This window comes from Hippoglossus stenolepis, chromosome 8, assembly GCF_022539355.2.
Source record: "Hippoglossus stenolepis isolate QCI-W04-F060 chromosome 8, HSTE1.2, whole genome shotgun sequence".
In the NCBI taxonomy this organism is placed as follows: domain Eukaryota; kingdom Metazoa; phylum Chordata; class Actinopteri; order Pleuronectiformes; family Pleuronectidae; genus Hippoglossus; species Hippoglossus stenolepis.
The window spans coordinates 12,382,581-12,403,971 of NC_061490.1; the positions used below are offsets into that span (position 1 = coordinate 12,382,581).

Below are 21,391 nucleotides of genomic sequence, written 5' to 3' on the forward strand. Positions count from 1 at the left end.
ATTTTCCTTTTTCCTTTCTTACTTAATGTATATTTTGTATTTCTACATCACTTTTACACACATGGGTCAAAATGACCCTTACAGAACACCTACCATTTATTTCACACAGCTGCTTTTGCACATCTGATGCATGTCGGTCTTATTTTACAATCCATAACTAGTGAGAAAGAGAAATATGTACAATACTAACTAGCTGTTAGCTAGCTAGCTTCTTTTCTGGCTAGCTAACCATAGCTAGATCAACAAAATAAAATTCGAAATATAACAGTATATACTTAATAGACTGATTGATATGCATTTGAAAATATATTTTTGATTATCTTTATCCAGAGTGTTAGTATGGCTGGTCACAATCATTTCAGACTTATGGTCGACATGTTCATAAAGATGCTGTATGAAGGACCGAAAGAGGAAAATGAGGAGGCAATTCTTGGTCTTGATTCTGAGTCTGAAATCTCTGATGCTGAGGACCTAGACTATAAGGATCAAGCTGGACATGTGGATGTGTCTTGGAATCCAGCTCTCCTAAATGAAGAAGGCTCCTTTGATGAAAAGTCTTCAAAGTCATCAAAGGAGCCTTGATCCTAAACGAAGAAGCAAGAATAAGCTATAAAAGAATTTAGCAAAGAAACACCCAGCCATGCTTGAAATGAATATGGGTCATTTTTGACACATGTTGTAAATTAGAATGGGTTTGCATAGCTTGTGTATCAAAGGGTTAAAATAGTTAACCCTAATCTTTAATGCACCTTCCCAACACAACTTGAAATAAATCATAATTTGACATTTATTGTGATAATTATAGATATTAATGTTTCTCTTTTCATTAGCTATTTTAAGTGTAAACTACAATTTATTCAATTGGTTAAATTTGAATATTTCTGCTTTACACTCAAAAGGAAGTTGTAGGTTCACATCCAAATATAGCAGAACAGCTGCGGATAACAAAGAAGTGAAAATGTCACAAATGCTTACATCTGTTGTAGGAAGTTGGGACATCGATAGTAAGATTTGCAAAACCAAACATTCCCATTATCACTCCGTGACACGTAATTTTGGATTTTTTGAAATGGATGAAATAAAAATTACAAAATCAGCTTCATGCTGTCGTACTTTGGTTTAATAATAACGAATTATTCACTCTAATAAACAGATCAATTGAATTAGAAAAATTGCAGTCTGACATATTGTTAAGACAATTATAATAAAGCATACCTTGTAGGGCTTCATGTGTTATGTGACGTTATCATGAGAACACCTTCTTGTCACTGTCCTCACTAACACATGTTCCTGTTCTGCCAAATCTCAGAGTTTGATTCACTAATGCAGGACTCATGAAGCATTCAAATGTCAGTAAGTCATCCAAGTTATTTGCTTCATTAGGGCTGACAGGCCCGCCTCAGAGAACATGTGCTGCTGGCATGGTGTGAAAATGTCACAATCCGGGAGAACTGCAACAGGCTGTGATTAAGGAATAAGAGTCACGTTTAAGTTTCCTCTTTTTTTTTTTGTTCTGCATTCACATTGTGACCTTCAGTGTTGACATCCTATGACAAGTGTCTCCCATTAAAATGAAAATATATTATGCATTCATCTAATCTGTTGCTTATAATTTGGTGAATATGACACAACATTACCTGTAACTTCAGTGCTCTGGGTCATTGTGAAGACCAAATAAGAAAAAAAGGGAATGTATAAAAAGAAAGAATATGTAAAAGCACCTATATATCCACATGATTGCGCCATTGGATGTTCATACACTTGTGAATAGTTTAAGAAGTTTATTTTTAAAAGATGTAGATTGTCTGAAAAAATATTCCATTTATATTTGTGATAGACTTTTGTTCATTTTGTCATTTTCGCTTCAGAAAAATCAGAAATAACAAAATCATCATTGCCAAAGTATTATAAAGGACAATATGATCATGAACATACTCGCCATTCTCCAACTTTCCCTTTAACACTCAACATTTTTTGAAGACGTAAATCCAGTTTCTACTTATGCCACAAATGTGTTTGCCTCTGGTTATGCTAAAGATGCTTGTTTTTGTTTCTTTTTACCTTCATGGTTGTTAAATAAATGCACAAAAGATAATCTTAAAATGACTTGTACTCATACTTCATATGATCAGCTGAACCATTTACAGATTCTCCATAGCTGCAACAACTACACAGGTTCTTGATTCTTGTTGTTCTGGGTTTGTATCCTCATGGTTGCACTTATTGTAAGTCGCTTTGGATAAAAGCGTCAGCTAAATGAAATGTAATGTAATGTTCTTGTTTATTAGTTTGACTGAGTCCGTCCAAATCATCTTTACATCCTAAATTGCCACATTCTCAAGAATCATCGGATGAGATCTTTAATCTACATCTTTTGTCTGGTCGATTGCTAATTATGCTTTTCTTCATTGTCTTCCTCGGTGAACAGCACATGAAGCTGAATATCTCACTTTATTTCTAAATTTACAATAAAACGAATTCTTACTATGAGTCTGTGAAAAAATGTAATTCATCACAATATTAGAAACTGCATTTTGCTGTATAGTTACCATACAGTCTATGATAGTTACTCATCTTATTTGTGCTGCAGAAATGTTAATTTGAGGGGGTAAGGCCTTTATCGTGAAAAGGACGCGGAGCGGAAGTGTTTGTCGGGTTTCAGCAGGCGGAACAAAGTTGCGTGAGGAAGGAGGAGGAGGCTTGTGTTCATGTCAGTATCAGCGACAATCCTGTCAACAAACTCACACAGAGTGAGATTCATTACGTTCACTAAATGGACATCTCTTGACAGAAGACTTTTTAGTTCAAGGAAAGCGGTGAGATTCCTCCTGCGGCCGCGGATCCTAATGAAAGTGTTGCCAATGTTTACGTTCGGCGATGTGGACGTTTTGTTTAGCTAGCAGGATAACGCCAGAGAGGCTAACGGCAGTAGCAGCTACTTGGTCAACGAGAGGCCCGATGCACAGGTGGCTAACGGGTGTAGCAGGCTAACCGTTTCCTAGCGTTGATTATACATGCCAGTGTTTTGTGAGACAGTCCGCTGGTTTCAATAGTGACAGAGCTGCAAAGCTAACATTAGCTCGTTGGCTACTGAACTCGTCTCGTTGGGGTTCACTGACGGGAGCCAACCAGTCTTTGGCTCTGGAGTGAGCCTAGTCTGTTTACCAGCTGTAATATATGTGTATACAGTACATGCAGTGCTAATGGTTCAGCTATTTTTAAAGAGCCCATATTGAGTAAAGCATTGAAATGTCGTTCCCCTCCCCCTTCCATTAAAATCAGTGTGTCTTTCCTGTGTTAACCACCCTGTTTTAATGTTTTTTCATGTTTGCACAGCTTATACTCAAGAACTACAGGCTAAATGTCATCTGAGCTCTGACCCCTGGATCCTCCACCCCAGTCCCATATATTTGTCGAGTGGTGAAGCCATGACTACCGTCAACATTACCAGAGATATCCTGCACAGGCAGATCAGGGTTAGTAAACAAACGCCGTGCTGTATAATCAGCTGAAAATACTACTGATAAGACACAATGCTTCTTGTATATAGAAATGATCTTGATAGGGCTAACCCAAATAGACCCATCTCAAATGTAAAAGATGATGGGGTGTTTGATTTGTGCCTGCAGGACAAGAGGGCGTCCAGCTTCCAAAGGTCCTATCATGTGACCGACCCCTTCATCAAGAGACTCGGGCTGGAAGCTGAGCTTCAGGTCTGTGACAGCGAGTGTGTTTGTGTGCACGTGTAGATATACAAGGGAGACTGAGACTTCTTCTGACCCTTTTATACTGTCTGTCTCAACAGGGTCACACAGGCTGTGTGAACTGTTTGGAGTGGAATGAACGAGGAGAGTAAGTCTTCAAAACTCAATTCTCCACCCTCTGTTTAATTTATAATCTCTCACCTGGTATCACTGGTTAGTTTATGTCACCACACATCCATGGCAGAAGTCTTGTGCTGTCCTCTCTTTACTGTATAGCTGCTTTCAGACATGCACTGAACTCCAGAGATTCTCCGCAGTTTCTCCGGAGGATGTGCATGTGTGAATGCAAATGCATTCATACATGCACATGCACCTTCACACATGCATTTCTGTGGACTTCCTCTACCTGGCCCCCTAGTAAGAAGACACCTACAAAGTTGTCAAGAGAGTTTGTGGTGATAAGAGTCAACGCCGATGTCAATGTGCTGTAAACAAAATCATCTTTATTCTACTAGGAAATGCTCTAAATAGCCCATGAGTATTAACCTCACTGGTATTGATTTGATTTAAATCCCCAAAACAAAACAACATCAGCTGTTGCACACGTTCAAAGTTTCACGGTATAAGATTTTGAATGTTATCAGCCGCTAAAATCCAATACGAATGTTGCTTGACTTTTCCTGTGTTTCTTTTTGCATCCAGTCTACTGGCCTCGGGCTCAGATGATCAACATGCCATCATTTGGGATCCGTTCAAACACAAGAAGCTTACAACTATGCACACAGGTCATGCAGCAAATATATTCTCTGTAAAGGTAAGGAGGACTAAATGGAAGACGGATTTGTTGAATCAAAGGTGGGAAAGTGAGCTGAAATCATTTGCAGATTTACTTACACATCGATTTTCAAGTCATATTGTGATCTAGGCAGCATTTTGAATAAGTAATGCTTATAGGCAGAGAAAGATGAGTGAATAACTACAAATCTTGTCTCTTTAATGTAAATATCAGAATCTACAATTAGCTCCCTATCATAATTCAAATTCTGGATGTCCTGTGCAAAAGTTGCTTTTGTTGTGAACAAATCTTTATTGCAAGTGGTGCGGAAGCGACAGATACAAATAATGTGTGTTTTTTGGCATAGTGAATCCTCTGTTCATGACCCATGGGGCTTACCTCTTATTTGCTCTGCTGCATGTGACCACATCTCCAGATTGGAGGACTTTGCTTTTAATAATTCAGGTGGTAGACAGCTCAAGTACCCTAATGTGATTTTAAAATACGTTAGCCATTTACTCGTGCTAACATTGTGTGGCAACAGTCACCTTTGGACCAAGACATTTTTGGCAGCCATGAGGCCTCCCAGTATCAAATTGCGCTGCCTTCCTAAAAGTTGCTGTTTTAATACGACAGTTTGCTCGGCCCTACCTCATCTTTTCTTGTCATTTACAAATGCAATCTATTTTACAAATTCACTTCCTGTACATTAGGTGGCACTGTTTACCATTTAATAAGTGGCATATTGTTTGGTGGAAAACCTGTATATGTACTTGTTCTACTGTGGTAAAGCTGTCCATGCCACAGTTTTATCTCACTTTCACACAGAAAATGCACACCACTGTTACATAAGGCCATTAATGGGACTTTCTTCCACAGCACTTTAATAGGAGTATTAATTAAATGATGATTTATTCCATGATTGTTTGTTGTTGGAAATAACTGGACTGATTGTATGTTCGAAAAAGCAGCCAATCAATGCACATTTTGTTTGTTTTGTACTAATTCTGATCTGTTGGTCTGTCCGTACAGTTCCTCCCTCACTCCGGGGACAGAATTTTGATAACAGGCGCGGCCGACACGAAGGTCCATGTGCACGACGTGACAGCGAAGGAAACCATCCACATGTTTTCCGACCATACCAACAGAGTCAAACGCATCGCCACGGCACCCATGTGGCCCAACACCTTCTGGAGTGCTGCGGAGGACGGCATCATCAGGTTAGGAACCGGTACAGCAAAGGCAAAAGATATCAAGTGTCTAATGATGTTAATATGGTCATTTCTCCTTGTTCGCTACAGACAGTATGACCTGCGGGAGAACAGTAAACGCTCTGACGTGCTGATTGACCTGACGGAGTTCTGTGGTCAGCTGGTGGAGGCCAAGTGTTTGGCTGTCAACCCACGGGACAACAACTATATGGCAGTGGGAGCCAATGGTCCCTTTGTACGTCTCTATGACATCAGGATGATACACAACTACAGGTCAATGACGTTTTTTTTTTAAGTTCAGTCATTTTATGCTAATTCTACAACCGCTGAAATGTGGAGTGTTCTCCATTCCAGGTATAAACCAACTTGTTTTGTTCCTTCCCCAGGAAATCTATGAGTCAGAGCACGTCTGCAGCTGTGCACACATTCTGTGATCGGCAGAAGCCCATCCCAGACGGAGCCGGGCAGTATTATGTTGCAGGTGCATATGCAGCTGAATTGTTTGGTATCACATTTATTTAATGGGTGGATTTGGATTCTTATCATACGTTAAAGTCATCAGAAAATACAGAGATTACAGGAATGGATTGTGAAGGATTTGGTTGGATAACACAAGTGTTTGTTTGAATTCTCCAGGACACCTGCCAGTGAAACTCCCAGACTACAATAACCGCCTGAGGGTCCTGGTGGCCACATATGTCACCTTCAGTCCAGATGGCACAGAGCTGCTTGTGAACATGGGAGGGGAGCAGGTAATGCTTCGTAGAACAAACAAGGAATCGGGAGAGGAGTCATTTATTTCTGGTCTGTGTTGTTAGCTTTGTTTTATTTGATTATTGTTTTAATTTTTTCTAGGTGTATCTGTTTGATTTGACATTTAAACAAAGGCCGTACACCTTCTTGATTCCAAAAAAGTGCCAGTCAACAACTGGTAGGTCTGTGCAGCCTGGAAAGAAAACAACTTTGAGTGGTGCCTAATAAATGTAAAAGTATGGTATCTGTTGAGTTAAGAGGGTTTCTGGAATTTTTGACTCCACAGGAGACGTGCAGAATGGAAAGACGACCAATGGCGTCTCCAATGGAATTCACTTGCCAACCAGCCATATTCGCTTTGCCGCTAACAAGATTCGCTCAAGGTAGTTATCTTTCACCCTGACAGTGAACCTGTGAGTGGGTAAAAACAACATAATTTGGTCTTTGTGAACAAAAATGATGTCCATGATTATTTGCATATTGAGTGAGGAAGTGAGATCAGATCACAAGTGGTCACAGGAGACACGTCCAGGACAGATATCAATACAGATGAACTTAGAGTTGTTCACTTGTGATCAGATCTCTCAAGACAGATGTTGATACCAGGTCTGAACACGGCCAGCGATTGCATCAACTCACAGATTGTTTCACACACTTGAATCGTCTTTCTTCTGTTCTCCTTGTTTTAGTTCTTCTGAGCTCCCTCCTCACTTGGAGAAGATAAAGCAACAAGCTAATGATGCATTTGCACAACAGCAATGGACACAGGCCATCCAGCTGTACAGTTTAAGCATTCATGAGGCCAGCTGCAACGCCATGCTGTATGGGAACCGGGCTGCAGCCTACATGAAACGAAAATGGTACGCTCCATCATATCACGGCACCCAAAGCACTACTGCAGACAATGCGTCACATTTTCCTAAAGGCCGTGAAAGCAGTTAGAGAGTGTTTTGTTTACATCTGTGATTCACAGGGATGGAGACCATTACGACGCCCTCAGAGACTGTCTGAAGGCTCTGACTTTAAACCCCGGCCACCTGAAAGCCCATTTCAGACTGGCACGGTGTCTGTTCGAGCTGAAGTATGTGACTGAGGCTCTGGAGTGTTTGGATGATTTCAAAGGAAAGTTTCCAGAGCAGGCGCAAAGTAGTGCCTGTGACGCCTTGGATAAAGACATCAAGGCTGCTCTCTTCTCTAAGACAGAATCAGGTATGAAAGAGGAAGGTACATGCACAGTAGAAATCAACAGACAAACCACATTGCCGCCACCCTTTTGTTTGAGAGGACTCACAAAGTACACACTATTAGAAGGGTGAAAACATACAAGCTTTAAGTGATCATTTAGCTGGTGTGTCTGTTTTTGTTTACTTGTTATTGTGTGTGAATGATTCAGTTCTAATAAGTTTGATTTCATCTTTCAGCAGCTGAAGATAAGAAGTCCAACAGCTCCATACGATTCCACTCGTACAGTAGGAAAGAGTCGATCCCCGAAGACGAGCTGGTGCTGAGAGAGCGCAGCTTCGACTACAAGCACAGATACTGTGGTCACTGCAACACCACCACCGACATCAAAGAGGCCAACTTCTTTGGAAGGTCACTAGATCTCATTCTCAGCCTGCAGCGGCCTCACTAGGGGGCAGTCACGAGCCTGAGATTCAAAGTGAAAAGCAGCTTTCATTCATGAATCTAGTCTCAGGGAATGATATCCACTGGGTGTGTGGTTGAGCGCAAGTCCAACATATAATGTCTTGATGATTTCATTATATTTCAATACAAAATGTGGTTATTTACAAAAAAAATATTGTGTAACTGCCCCCACCTCCACAAGATGTTGATAACCACAACATTTTTAAAAATATAAAATTGTAAAATTTCACATTATTTCAAGTCAGTCAAAGTTTATTCTAAATTAACCTCATGAGAAGGTTTTTATTTTAGTTTAATGTGAAAATCACAACCAATTGATTGTTCAAAATGTGGATCAACTGCGACATCACTGCAAATTATGTGAAACACTAATCAGACTTCATCTAAACAGAAGCATCTGGTCTTTTGTATTGTATGTACAATTGTGTCGAGAGAGTTTTTCAATGCAAAACAAATGCTGGTCTGAACACTTTCCTTCTCTCTGCAGCAAAGGACAGTACATTGTCAGTGGCTCAGACGACGGCTCCTTCTTTATCTGGGAAAAGGAGACAACCAATCTGGTGAGGATCCTCCAGGGGGACGAGTCCATAGTCAACTGCCTGCAGCCACACCCCAGCCACTGCTTCCTGGCCACAAGTGGTATTGACCCTGTGGTTCGATTATGGAGCCCCAGACCAGAGGTAATCAACGGATAATTTGTGTTTTATTTGTGTATGAATTTTATTGAAGATTTTTTTAATAACCCTTTCTGCTCCCCGTCATTTCCTCATGATACAGACGGAGACTGAGAACGGGCGTGTGGTGGAGGACATGGAAAGTGCTGCTCAGGCAAACCAGCGACGTATGAACGCCGATCCACTGGAGGTTATGCTGCTCAACATGGGCTATCGCATCACAGGCCTGCGTGGCGTTGGCCCAGAGGGCTCAGACGATGAAGACAGCTCAGAGGGACAAGTGCAGTGCCGGCCGAGCTAAGCGAACAGTCAACCCATTCTGCAGAATGGACGTAGAAAGCAAAGCACTCTCCCAGCTCCTGTTTGAATCTTTATTTCCCCTCTACCTGACAGAAACATTGAGTGAATGTCATGTCACATCTCTGCACTATGCATTGCCCTTCCCTGTCCTGAGATGGGACGGGTGGAGACCACTTTGGGGAGAGGAATTCATTGAGGGCTGAGATGACACCCTCTCTCGCCCCTTCAAAGCACCGACAACACCTCAGCCTCTCCCTCCACTCTGCAGTGGCGGAGGGGGGGGGCACCTTTGAGGAGAGCACCTTCCACTTCACTCCCAGTTTCTCTCGCAGAAAGGAGGAGTTCAGCACTTATCCCTCCTCAGGTTTATGTTGGAGAGACACACAACATGTCGAAGGAGAAGCCTGCGGCAGGGTGACCTATTTTTCAGGTCAGAGCGGCCACACAGTCGCAGTGTCCTCCATGGAGGATCTGATCACTCACCAGAAGACGGTGCGTTTGTTGCATCTCCTGCCTGCTCTTCTGTTGGAGCTCAGTCACAGTGCCCGCTCATCTCAGAAAGGCTGCACGCCCGACTCAGTATTCTGAGTGTTTTCAGTTGCAGTTTTGTTCACCGAAAGCCTAGAATTACTTAGAATCTCTGGGTTGTGAAAGTTGCTAGACTTGCTCCATTAAAATATATTTACAAGCTTTGTTTAGTTCAGAACTGTCAGAGACAAACAAGCGGTTTCTTCTGCCAAAGGTTGTCCATCATTTCAGCAGCCAAGGATTAATGTTTGTTTTCTCTGTTTCATTGAAACATGATTTTGTCATACTGTAGGTTTACTCCTTTTAGTTAAAGGGTTTTGCTACAATAGGTTGTTGACAAGAGCAACAAAATATCAACAAAGACATATTTGTAAAAAAAACACCTAATACAGTTTTTGTTTTAAATTAAGTCACATTGATTGTTGATTGTTTGTAAATGTCATTTGGCATGAGGTGTCAGTGTGAAATTCTGTTGGGTATAAGTGGGACACATGCTGATTTTGTGATACAGTATACAGCATAAAAGAGGACACCTCACTTAAACCTGTCAAATTCAGTGATTACTCTTAATGGATAAGACCTATTTTGGGAATATGATGTAATGTTATATTCTTTATCAGTGACCAGGAAAATTATTTAAGAAATGCTAAAAGGCTGTGTTGCAGAAAAAGTCGGGCACACAACACGACAATGACCAGCTGATTCCTTAAGTAAGAGCCAAGTTGTCCAACCCTGTGGTGGATTGATGAGTGAAGTTGAGCAGCACTCCTCATCAGACACTGGAGGAGGTCAGCAGGGAGGGAGCAGGGGAGAGGACATTGTACACTTAATGCGGAGAAACACTTCTGTACTTAAAAGTATGGGAGGACATACTAAGTGCCAGAATATTACTTACTTGATGGATTGAAAAAAAAAGAGCGTCGTCATTGTAACCCAAACAATGTGGCCTAGTTGACTTACTCTGCAGATATTGATCACACATTTATCTGTTTTGGTTTAGGTATATTTCATTTTTTTTCATCTTCCTATTAATTGCAATGGTGATCAATGAGAAAGATATATTTTTTCATGTTCAGAGGGGGTGATCTCACTTATGCTGTGTACTGTATAAGCCAGTTATTTAGTGGTGTCAGGGTTCGTGCGTGGCTCTAGCACTCGTCCTCTGCTGCAGTCAGGGGTTCAGTCTTGCTTGCGTGAGGCTTCTCTGACCATTTTAAAAACAGGACATATAGATTCATGCCAGCTCAACACATCCTGTGATGTTAAGATGTGGATCCCCAGCAACATGCACAACACAACACTAGGCTTTCATGTGTTTTACTTTGTTTTGAGTTATTCTGTTTTTCTTTGTCATAACCTTTGTTGCAAACAAAGTAAATGATAAAATGATTGAACCCATCGTTGTCTGTATTCTTTTTCCTTTGTTCCATCAGTGGTTAAAAGTAAGTTGAATGAATTAAGTTGTTTGTCCTTTTTAGTGCAGCTGTTACACAACAGCCCCTGTAGCAGCATTGATGCAATGCTAACTATGTCGGGAAGACATTCTGTGGCGGAGGCTGTGCTGTGAACTTTCTGCTCTCCTGCTCATTCATCAGTGTCGGCTGCACTCTGCCTTTTGCTGACTATTAGGCAACGAATGTGAGCACAGTAAATCACAAGCATGAGTAGTTAGGGGAGCATCCTGTGTCCCATATAATGTAAACAGTAATGAGGTGACCCAGCTTCAGGGAAAGAATACAGAGATGAAGTTGAGGCTGAATGAGCCTCTGAACGAAGACTAAGTGGAGACTCCTGAGCCTAAAAAACTGTTAGAATGTCTGTCAAAGTAATGCTTATTTGAATTTACATCCATTCTGCAGAAGAAAATAAAATGCAAATATTGTTGTTATGGTAGACAGTTGTTTTACTTGAACCCTGAAGAACATATAAAATCCCATAAAATTATGGTTCTCAAACGCCTCAGCCGACATGCCAATGAATGGTGTTGCGTTCACTGACCAACCTTTTTTTTAATTGAAGTATAAATTTGACAACATGTGGCAGTTTCAATGGTATCATTTATAGGCTCTATTTAGAATGGAATACACAATGTAGACAACTATATAACTTAAATATGGTCAAGAAGATAAATGAAATAAACTGAAATTAAACTGAAATTAAAAACAATAAATTAAGGGGCTTCTAATAATTCTACTCCATCAATATAGTTCGGCTAATTTTGGGTTGTTTTTTATCATGCTTTTTTTCAGTCACTTTATTTACCAATGTACAAAACAGAATATGAAGATGATCAGCCATGAAAAGACAGTCAAGATCAATTAAATAAAATATGAATCAAATGAAAGTAAATATCAGTCAAATTAACAAGTTCAATTAACTATCAAAAAAATGACTAAATACATGAAAGAAATATAAATATTAACGTCAGTAAAGGTCACAAGGTCCAGGGTCACAAAAAAGAATTCAAAATAAATATGTGCGCTCACTGAGTCAAAGTTTCCATGTAGAAATTAGATTCAAACAAAAAATAATTTAACTTATTTAGAAAACCCTGCTTTATGAATGTGACATTTACAATGATCATTATAAGGTTATCAATGGTTGAAAGAGACTTGATTGTTATTACATTTAAATGTAGGCTTTAGGCCTAATTGTTACAGAATTACCAGACATGATTATGTGTGGCTCAGCTCCACAAAAGGTGAATTTAACATCAATGTCAATTAATCTTTTAATTACTGTGTAACATGGGTAAATATCGTAATACTCATATGTAATAATGTACGATTTTTTAAATGAATTCCTCTAATTTTGTTAGAAACACAGAATTAACGCAGAATAAAAATGTTATGTTATTGATGTTTTTGTTTGTTGGTTTTATTCTGGGCTGTTTCTGCGCGCTTCCCCTCCCGCGCCCCCTGGCTGCGGCTGTGCCTCACTGCAGTCAGCTGGTGTCAGTCCTGGGGCAGCGATGGCGGAGACGGACGATGTCGAAGTGATGATGAGCTTCCACAGCGATCTCCTCAAAAGCGACGGGAAAAGCAGCCGCTACCCGCACTGCATAGTGTGGACGCCCATCCCCATCCTGTCGTAAGAGGCTAACACTGTTTCCATGCTAACACAACATGTCGCCCGAGGAAGGGAAGCAGACTCGCGTTAAGCTGCTGGTTCCATCGTATCCCGTCTGTCCTAATAAGTCCCCGTGTTGTGTGTTCTCTGCATGGATCCACACGTGCAGAGTCATCACAGTCTTGTCTGGTTGTGTCTCCTGCAGGTGGGTGCTCCCCTTCATCGGTCACATGGGTATTTGCACCTCCTCTGGAGTCATATGGGATTTCGCAGGTTCTTACTTTGTGTCGGTGAGTAGCTCGTTGTGTGCGTCACATGCACGGAAGAGCGTCTAACAGCTCAGGAGACTGAAGTGTGTGGATGAGTGAGAAAGAAAACCTCCAATCTGAGACGTCACACTGCAGGAGCGTTCCAGTAGAGTTTGGGGGGCCCTGGCAAAAGGGACCTGGGGGGGGGCTATATCAAACCAAACTATTTTAGTATCAAAATTCAAAGCAAAGTGCATAGTGTGCCTCCACCATCCCAGGCACGTCTTACACACATTAGGACGTTCTGGTCTTCAACCAACTGTTCAAATTAGGACGTTTTTTGGCAGAAAGCTAGCGGCATAGGGCCTTGTTAAAGGGATAGTTAAACGAAAAATGAAAATTCACTCATTATCTACTCATCACTATGCCGATGGAGGGGTGGGTGAAGTGTGAGTCCACAAAACACTTCTGGAGTTTCAGGGGTAAACAGCGTTTCCGCACAAGCTCGCGCCTTCATGCTCTTGCTCAAGGGGCATGTGACCACATCAGCGATACACAGCAGCAACTGTAGCGATGCTACCAAAAGTAGCAATGCTGCCACGCACCCCACGCGCACCCCTTGGGTTGCGTGTAGTGTGTCCATGCGAACGTGAACGCGGTTCCGGAGGAGGATATCAGAGGACATTTAGGCTAAAAACACGGTGTAAATTTGAATGTCGGGGCTTACGGACACTTGGATGAGCAGTATGGAGGCATGTTGTGTTTTTTTCTGTCGTTTTTTTACGTTTGAAAACTTGGTCTGCAGTTACTTCAATAGTATTTGATTTGGCTGCAACACTGTTTACTCCTAAAGTGTGTTGTGGACTCAAGCACTTCACCCACCCTTCCATCGGCATAGTGGTGGGTAGATAATGAGGGAATTCTCATTTTTCTGTGAACTATCCCTTTAAGGCTCAATGTTGCCGTCTTTAAGTACAAAAAGGTCAGTTTCAAAGATGTAACCGTCACTGTCCACATATTTCCATGCGTCCCATACATTTGCATGGTTGCCAAGCGATGCGTCCGCTAGAGGGCAGCACAGAGTTGAGTTTCTGACAACAACAAACATGGCGACGGTGGAGGAGATGTGATAGGCTGCGTTCGGAAAGTCAAAATAATCTCCTTTCCTAACCTCTATTCCTTGACTCCAATGGAATATTCGTCACAAGGTCAAGGAAAGATGTGAAGGAGCAGACATAAGGAGTTAGGAAAGGAGAACCACTGTGGGGAGAAAATCCGACTCCACTTACACTCAGCGTTGTTTTAAAAGAACTTTATTTATACCAGAAGATACACAAACAATGTACAGTACTCTGTGCTGTGTGCTGACAGTTATAATATAGTTTCCTGTCCAAAGCAGAATGACAGCTGCTGAGAAAAGATGTTGATACAGAGACAATGTTTAACCATCAGTTACTCACAGAAATGAATAACAAAATAGATTAATTGAAAATGAAAATAAAACAAACAGAACTGAAATGTTGAAATAGTATATAATGTGAGGAAAACCTTTTTAGTTTTCTCAACATATTATGTTGAGAAAAGTATTAAGTTCTGATGATGATGATGTTGTGAACTATAAGTTCAACCAGCTCGTTATTGACTGGACTGATAAGACAGAGAAGAAATCAGACGATCATGTGATGATTTACATCCGTTCTGGATCGTGTCAGGAGAATAAAACAACTGTTCTGTATTTTATATGTACACATAATTTATATTTATTAACTGTATTTTGTGTTCTGTTAGATCACTCGGAACTGGATTACACTATAACATTAAGCACAAGCTCACTTACATGCTCCATTAAATGTGTTAAGATGTGACTTTTTTTTTTTGTCAGGAGGACAACATGGGCTTTGGTAGACCAACAAAGTAAGTTTGCTAATAAGAAATACTGTATTTTAATAGTTTAAAAGTTGTATTACTGTATATTTACCTTATCATATCTGTCTTTCACTTCTTTATTTTATCTTTTACTGAGCTTCCCTGGAAAGATTTTTCACACGATTATACTTGTATACTTGTATAACCGGTGTATCTTGATCTTTTTTATCTATTTTAACAAGTAGGTCACATGACTCACACATTTACATGCACACATTTATTTGAGTATTGTGGATTTATATCACAGGTACTGGAAGCTTGATGTGGACAAAGTCTGTGGTAATGGAGCTGCTGCGTGGGACAAAGCAGTGCTTGATGCGTCTGAGGAATACAAGTGTCGGACAGTAGGACAATTTTTTTCAAAAGTTTTTCAATACACATGTTTCCATATTAACATTCATTAATCTTGTTTTTTTATGTTTTCATTGAAGCACAATCTATGCTTAGACAACTGCCATTCCCACGTTGCTATGGCCCTAAACCTCATGCGCTACGACAACAGTACGTCTTGGAACATGGTGAACCTGTGTGCGCTCTCTCTCATCAATGGGAAACATGTGAGGTAAGAATCACAGCCTCATTCTGCTCAATCCTATCCTGCATCTAAGTGAACATCTGTTCCCTTGTCCTCCAGTTCCCAACGTACTTTGCCATAGAGCTCAAACATGACACAGTATCTTATACTTTACTTGGCCAGTGTTTCCCATTAATTACCTAGACTGTGGCACCCGACATAATTTAATTTGTCTTTCCACTGCTTCATAATGAATACAACTTTTTTTTACACTTCTCATAATAACATATGAGATGGCTAACTGGTGTTTTGCTCTCTTGCTGTATTGTATAGCTGTGTGCAGCGCTAACTGTGCTATCGACCATAAAGTTGTTACCGTCCATGCAGAGTTTCAGTTGCATTCATTCGGATTTATTATCTTATCGTCTAAATATTTTACTAGAGCCCAACTGTAGTTTTAGGGACTTGATGCTGATACCAATACCGAAAATTGTGAATACTGATATTAGCTGATATATGAAAACAAATTAACAATGATTCATAAGATGCCGTTATCAAACTCTTATGTTAAATAAATGTAATTGAGGCTTGATATTTTATATCTTAACCATAAACTTTATTATAAATAACTGTAAATACAAAAAAAACACAAATACAACCAAATTAAGTATACAGAGCTTAAATTAAGAAAAACATTTTTTTATATAAACATCTTTTCTGCACAGTTTTTCTTTAAAATCAAAGCTTTTAGAAGAGCAAACATAAACACTGACATATGTCTGCCAAACACTCAAATCGGCCAATGTTTAATACCAAAATCCGTCAGGATCAATATTTTATCTAAATAATACGATGATCAATTTGCTTACATTTACAGCTACAGCTAAATTACATTCATTTGACAGTATATTTATCCAGAGTGACTTCCATTGGTGGTTTATATACAGTATATACAGAAAGGACAGAAGTACAATGAACACTTGGAGCATCTTCATCACAACCATGTACACTCTCTGTTAACTTGCTCTGCTGCTGGATGTTGGTGAGCATTAAGAGACATATGGTTCAGTAAGCCGCCCCCCCTCATTATTCTCTGCTGACCCACATAGTGATGGCGGCGTCACAGTTTGTGCTGCCTCTGCAACATACACTCCCACGGCACAGGAGTCTTTTTAAACAGAAGGGGAGTCATGTAATTCATCACTGACAGCGGCGCTCCCCTCCGTGTCACCGCTGGAGGTCACCTCTCTGCCGGGGCTCCCTGGGAAGGAGAGAGGTGGGGAGCTGTGGGCCTCACGGGAGCTGAGATATGGAGCATGTGATACTTACACACCTCACATGACCTTGTCCGTCCCAAAGAATACAGGCGCGGGCGTTTTTTACCCTCACTGCTGTGCACACAATATCCATGTGTGGATGTTTACTCTAACACACCCTTTCTGTCCTTCAGCTGGCCAGCGTTCCTCAAGACCTGGCTCCCCTTCCTCATGCTGTGCGGAGTCCTGGCCACCTTCATCCTGACGTTCAACCTCCAGTGATGGAGCGAGCAGCGCGATAGGATGACTCGCAGACTTTGGTTAAACATTGATGTGAATAATGTGCGTTGACGGGATATTTGTTATTGAAGGACTTCAGTGTCTGTAATGATCTTGTCTGTTTGAGGGGGATTGAGGGCAGAGCTGGTTGTTTATAATTTTGAAATCAAAAAATGATTTGACTTTTCTGTTAATTATGTATTTATGGATTAAAAAGTTGCCGTAACTCTTTTTCACATCGTGGGTCCATGTTTTTCTTTAGCTTTTCAAGAGGATTACTAAGGAAAGATTCCTCTGTATTGGAGAAACGCTGCTGAGTTCAGCCGATGTTTTATTTCTTTCATGGATGGCGATGATGAATGTGTTTCCAGTCCGGCTAATGTACATTTCAGTGATGAATGGCCACAAAAGGGACCATGAAATCTTAACGCAGAAATGTGTTCATCAATTATTTGTCCAAGAGATACGAGTTACTCCCAAAGATAGAATGATGTAGGAAACATAGTGATACTGAAAACGTCCCTCCTCCTCCCTCAGTCTACTTTCCTCTGACGTATAAAATCAAATGCGTATTCGTTTATTTAACGTGTTTGTTGCTTTTCTCCAGAAGGTTTTTCCTTTCAACCATGCATCCTGGTGCTGGAACTCTGCTTATTTAACTATTAGCAATACTATAAAAAAAATATAATTTATTTTATCAGTTTGTTTAAATGCTAAGTGTATATTAGTATGCATTTGCTAAGTGTATATTAATATTAGTATATATTAATATTGTATCTATCAGTTTAAAATTTCAGTTTTTGTAACTTTACTCTGGATGTGCTTGAGCCCGTTTTCCCCCCCTTGTCCCCTCGTGTCACATGTGTAGGTCACAGGCTGTGGACACCCTGATCGTCCTCTGTACCTTTAAGGGAACCACGTACCTTTTTTCCTCCAGCAGATTCTGCGTGAGATGAACCACCATCAATTTAAGGGAACCTTTACTCCCACAGTGGAGCAGATGAGGAAGGGACTGATGCTGGAGCGAGCAGTGTTGGCCGCCTCTGCAGTATTTGATTAGTTTGTGGGAGCTAGAGCTTAGGATGCAATTTTTTGAATTTGCTTCACATGCAACCAAGTTTTACTCTGCTGTAGTTAACATATTTGTGTTCTGTTTAATTTAATAATTTATTTTTTGAGATGTGTACTTTCGCCCTCCGTGCGTTTTTGGGAATCCTGCTTTGTACACCATACCAGTGCTTGGAGTGTCCCTTTGGCTGCGAGTGTTTTGCTGTCACTCGCACAGTGAAATGCGTTTCTAAGGATCTGCTCTTCGTGCCACAAAGTATTCCAGGATACACGAGGACTGTCTTTATCACAGGGAATAACATTCAGCAGATTGCACCTGACTCATTCACAGAGATGGAGAATGTCACCAACATTATTTTAAGCAATAATAGGTGAGAATGTCAGTGATCTGTCTGTTTCATTCCTGTATGTTCAGCCATATTTGGACAATATGACTTTAACTTTGTCGATGTGTGTCTGATAAATAAAGTGTCTATGTCTGTGACAATGAGGCTTTTATTTGCTTTGAGAGCACGGTGACTGGAAGTGTGAGGATGATATTAAATGTTGCAGATGTTACAGTGTTAGTCGTCTTCACAGGATTAAAGAGATGGAGTCCCAGAGCTTCTCTTCCCTGGTCAACCTTCGTTTCCTGGACCTCAGTGGGAACCAGCTGGCTCTCATCCATCCTGAGGCCCTCAGCATACCCGGCAGTCCCCTTCAGGAGCTCAACCTGAGCCGCTCGCTCTACAACTTCACCGCCCTGATGGACCTCACCACGGCCCTGCGCTGGGGTGGCCTCAGGGGGCTCCTCCGCCTTGACCTCTCCGGGAACCACCTTGCCCTGCTGCCCCCGGGGATGTTCTCTCACCTCCCCAACCTGCAGCAGCTCTTCCTTGCGAATAACTCCCTGGTGGCCGTCTACAGTGGGACCTTCTCCAGCATGAACCACCTGGAGGTGCTGGACCTCACACAGAACGCCTTCGTGACATTCGGGGCCGATTCTCTGCAGGAGCTGGAGAAGCTCGGCAACATCCGCATCCTTCTCGGTAACAACCCCTACACTTGTTCCTGTGAAATCCGTGATTTTGTCACCTGGCTGAACGAATCAAGAGCTCAGCTAGATGTGGACGCTGTGATATGCACCTCACCAAGAGCGTTGACCAACACCCGGCTGCGGGGGCTCAGTGTCCAGGCCAATGGGTGTGTTGTCCCAGTCCAGGCGGAGATGGCTGACCTCACCCTGCAGACATCCTATGTTTTCCTGGGGCTGGTGCTGGGGCTCGTGGGGATGGTCTTTCTGTTTGTGCTCTACCTGAATCGCGATGGTATGAAGAAGTGGATCACCGAAATGAGGGATGCCTGTAGAGACGTACTGGAGGGATATCACTACCGCTATGAAATTGACTCGGACCCCCGGCTGGGCCACATCCCAGCAGACAACACCGGCAGCAGGGCACAAGGGCATTTAAGATTAGCTCTGTCACAGCAGCTGCCGAGTGACACATGTATTGTCCAGGATCCCACAGACATGCAGGTTAAAAAGGTGATCACGTTCTCCCCTGGGAATTTATGATCGCTTAATGAAACTAAAATGATTTGACATAATATGAGCTAGATCTAGATATAAATAGTTTAGGACAGACCATGTTTAAATTTGTTTTATGCTTTTAATGTCCTTGTACATAATGCAGCTATGACACTTAATTCTGCCACAAAAAGTGCCTTTGTGTTTTTGAGGCACTACAGCATTAAAATGACATTAATATTGTATGTTTGTCATAAATTTTATAAGAATATAATACATAAGCTACATTGAAATTACATTAGAAAAACATCTCAGTCAGTGTTAAAAGTCACACTGCCAGAGTAGCATGGAAAATGTATGTTGACCTAAAAAACTGTAATCCATACACACCCAGTCAATTTAAGAATAAGTATTTATTAGATTTTCTATGCTTTCATATAAACAATATCAGTCCTTATATTCTATCAGCTGTGTATCTTTAATTTGCGTAGTCTACCTAGTGTGATCTGTATTAAAATAGTCAAAGGATTAGAAGAAGCCAGCGTATGATATGAAACCTGTATTTACATTAATGGTAAATAAAACCACATTGATTTAAATATCTTGTTCACGTCTTTTATGTGACCGCAGCGAACCTGCTCCACACTGTGCTACACAGACGCTCATTTGTTCCCCAGGTGAGGTGGCCCTGCTGTTTCGATCCACACAGTGTGTGATTAAGTGTTTCCATAGAGGGAAAAATAGGGCAGAATGAAAGATATTTGGAAATACACCTGCTGGCTCTGCAGCTGTGCACCTCTGTCAGACCTACCTCCTGTGTGTGTGTGCGTGTGTGTGTGCATGTGCATTTACAGCATGCTGTTATTAAAGCTGCAACTTGTTACATTGTGAAAAGCAGTATTTCGTCATCGGTTGTTTTTGCATCACATCAGGTTATAGAGTGTATAAATAAATATAAAGTTATATATTTTACTTTACAGCCACATTTTTCCTCATATATTACATTTATTTTACACAATATCATGTTTTCTTTTTATATTCACATTCAGATTCATATTTTATAGTGCTGATCACATGTTACCCTCCTCTTGTTTCTCTTTCTCCTTCTTTTTTTTAAATTAAAAACACACATACAGTATACAAAGAAATTGGGTATAATAAAGTATACTTGTAGAATAGTAACATACAAAATAGAAATATATATATATAAATGCATGGAAAATAAATAAATGAAATGAAATAAAATTAATGTAAAGGCTACATATGCATAGAAAAGGAGTTGAGTTAGTGGTTTCAGGAAGAAGAGTGTAATAGATATTCACCTGCTAAAGGCGCTTTTTGTTATCTAATAAATTGAATGATTTAAATACCAATTCAAGTTCTAGGATAACTGGTGAAATCTCTTTCCCTCTTCTTTTAATCTTTATTACTCACGACAGAGACTTCAACAACATCAATGTACAACATTTTTTACAAAAAATAACATATATGCAAATGTGCATAAAAATCTGAAAATAAAATAAATGAAGAATACTTTTTAATGCAAGGGGGAAGCTAAAAGTAATATATATACTGTATATATACTGTATATATATAATATTCAATATTCGGGAAATATACAATTCCTTACTAGCTGTTATAGTATAGATTTTTTGTTTTTAAATCTCTTTCTTTTTTAAATCTGTATTACTCACGACAGAGACAACAACAACATAAATGTGCAAAATGTAAATCAAATATACAAATATATAAAAAGATAATAAATAAAGAAACAATTCCACAATATTTATATACAATTTTCCCTTTGTTATAAATTGTTGTATTTTGCATTACTTTATGTTTTAAAATCCCTTTCATTCTTGTTTTTATCTTCACAACAGAGATTACACCAACATCAATATGCAGACTTAAAAAATCCCAGAAGAGAAAATA

At 40.4% G+C, this 21,391-nt stretch overlaps 3 protein-coding genes across 5 annotated transcripts; all 3 read left to right on the forward strand.

Annotated features, from left to right (window-relative positions):
• The first annotated feature begins 2,653 nt into the window (after positions 1 to 2,653).
• On the forward strand, positions 2,654 to 10,990 carry wdtc1 (WD and tetratricopeptide repeats 1). Of its 3 annotated transcripts, none has more exons than XM_035163601.2 (16): positions 2,654 to 2,816; positions 3,337 to 3,476; positions 3,630 to 3,713; positions 3,806 to 3,852; positions 4,407 to 4,518; positions 5,512 to 5,699; positions 5,781 to 5,963; positions 6,077 to 6,171; positions 6,327 to 6,442; positions 6,546 to 6,621; positions 6,730 to 6,826; positions 7,133 to 7,303; positions 7,417 to 7,652; positions 7,868 to 8,036; positions 8,578 to 8,770; positions 8,868 to 10,990. In XM_035163601.2, the coding sequence occupies exons 2-16, from the start codon at positions 3,429 to 3,431 to the stop codon at positions 9,063 to 9,065; spliced, it is 2,013 nt and encodes a 670-aa protein (XP_035019492.1). In that variant the 5' UTR covers positions 2,654 to 2,816; positions 3,337 to 3,428; the 3' UTR covers positions 9,066 to 10,990. The 3 variants fall into 3 exon arrangements, with proteins under 3 accessions (XP_035019492.1, XP_035019490.1, XP_035019491.1); XM_035163599.2 differs by having other exon boundaries at positions 2,655 to 2,816; positions 7,865 to 8,036; XM_035163600.2 differs by lacking the exon at positions 2,654 to 2,816 and adding an exon at positions 2,823 to 2,966 and having other exon boundaries at positions 7,865 to 8,036.
• Positions 10,991 to 12,507: 1,517 nt separating this feature from the next.
• LOC118113673 (transmembrane protein 222) lies at positions 12,508 to 17,115 on the forward strand. Its single transcript, XM_035163603.2, has 6 exons — positions 12,508 to 12,682; positions 12,867 to 12,951; positions 14,792 to 14,823; positions 15,083 to 15,179; positions 15,267 to 15,397; positions 16,800 to 17,115. Exons 1-6 carry the CDS (start codon positions 12,564 to 12,566, stop codon positions 16,885 to 16,887), a joined length of 552 nt encoding a protein of 183 aa, XP_035019494.2. The 5' UTR covers positions 12,508 to 12,563; the 3' UTR covers positions 16,888 to 17,115.
• A 149-nt stretch (positions 17,116 to 17,264) lies between these two features.
• Positions 17,265 to 20,099, forward strand: LOC118113672 (trophoblast glycoprotein). Its single transcript, XM_035163602.2, has 2 exons — positions 17,265 to 18,323; positions 18,532 to 20,099. Exons 1-2 carry the CDS (start codon positions 18,064 to 18,066, stop codon positions 19,505 to 19,507), a joined length of 1,236 nt encoding a protein of 411 aa, XP_035019493.2. The 5' UTR covers positions 17,265 to 18,063; the 3' UTR covers positions 19,508 to 20,099.
• Positions 20,100 to 21,391: the final 1,292 nt, after the last annotated feature.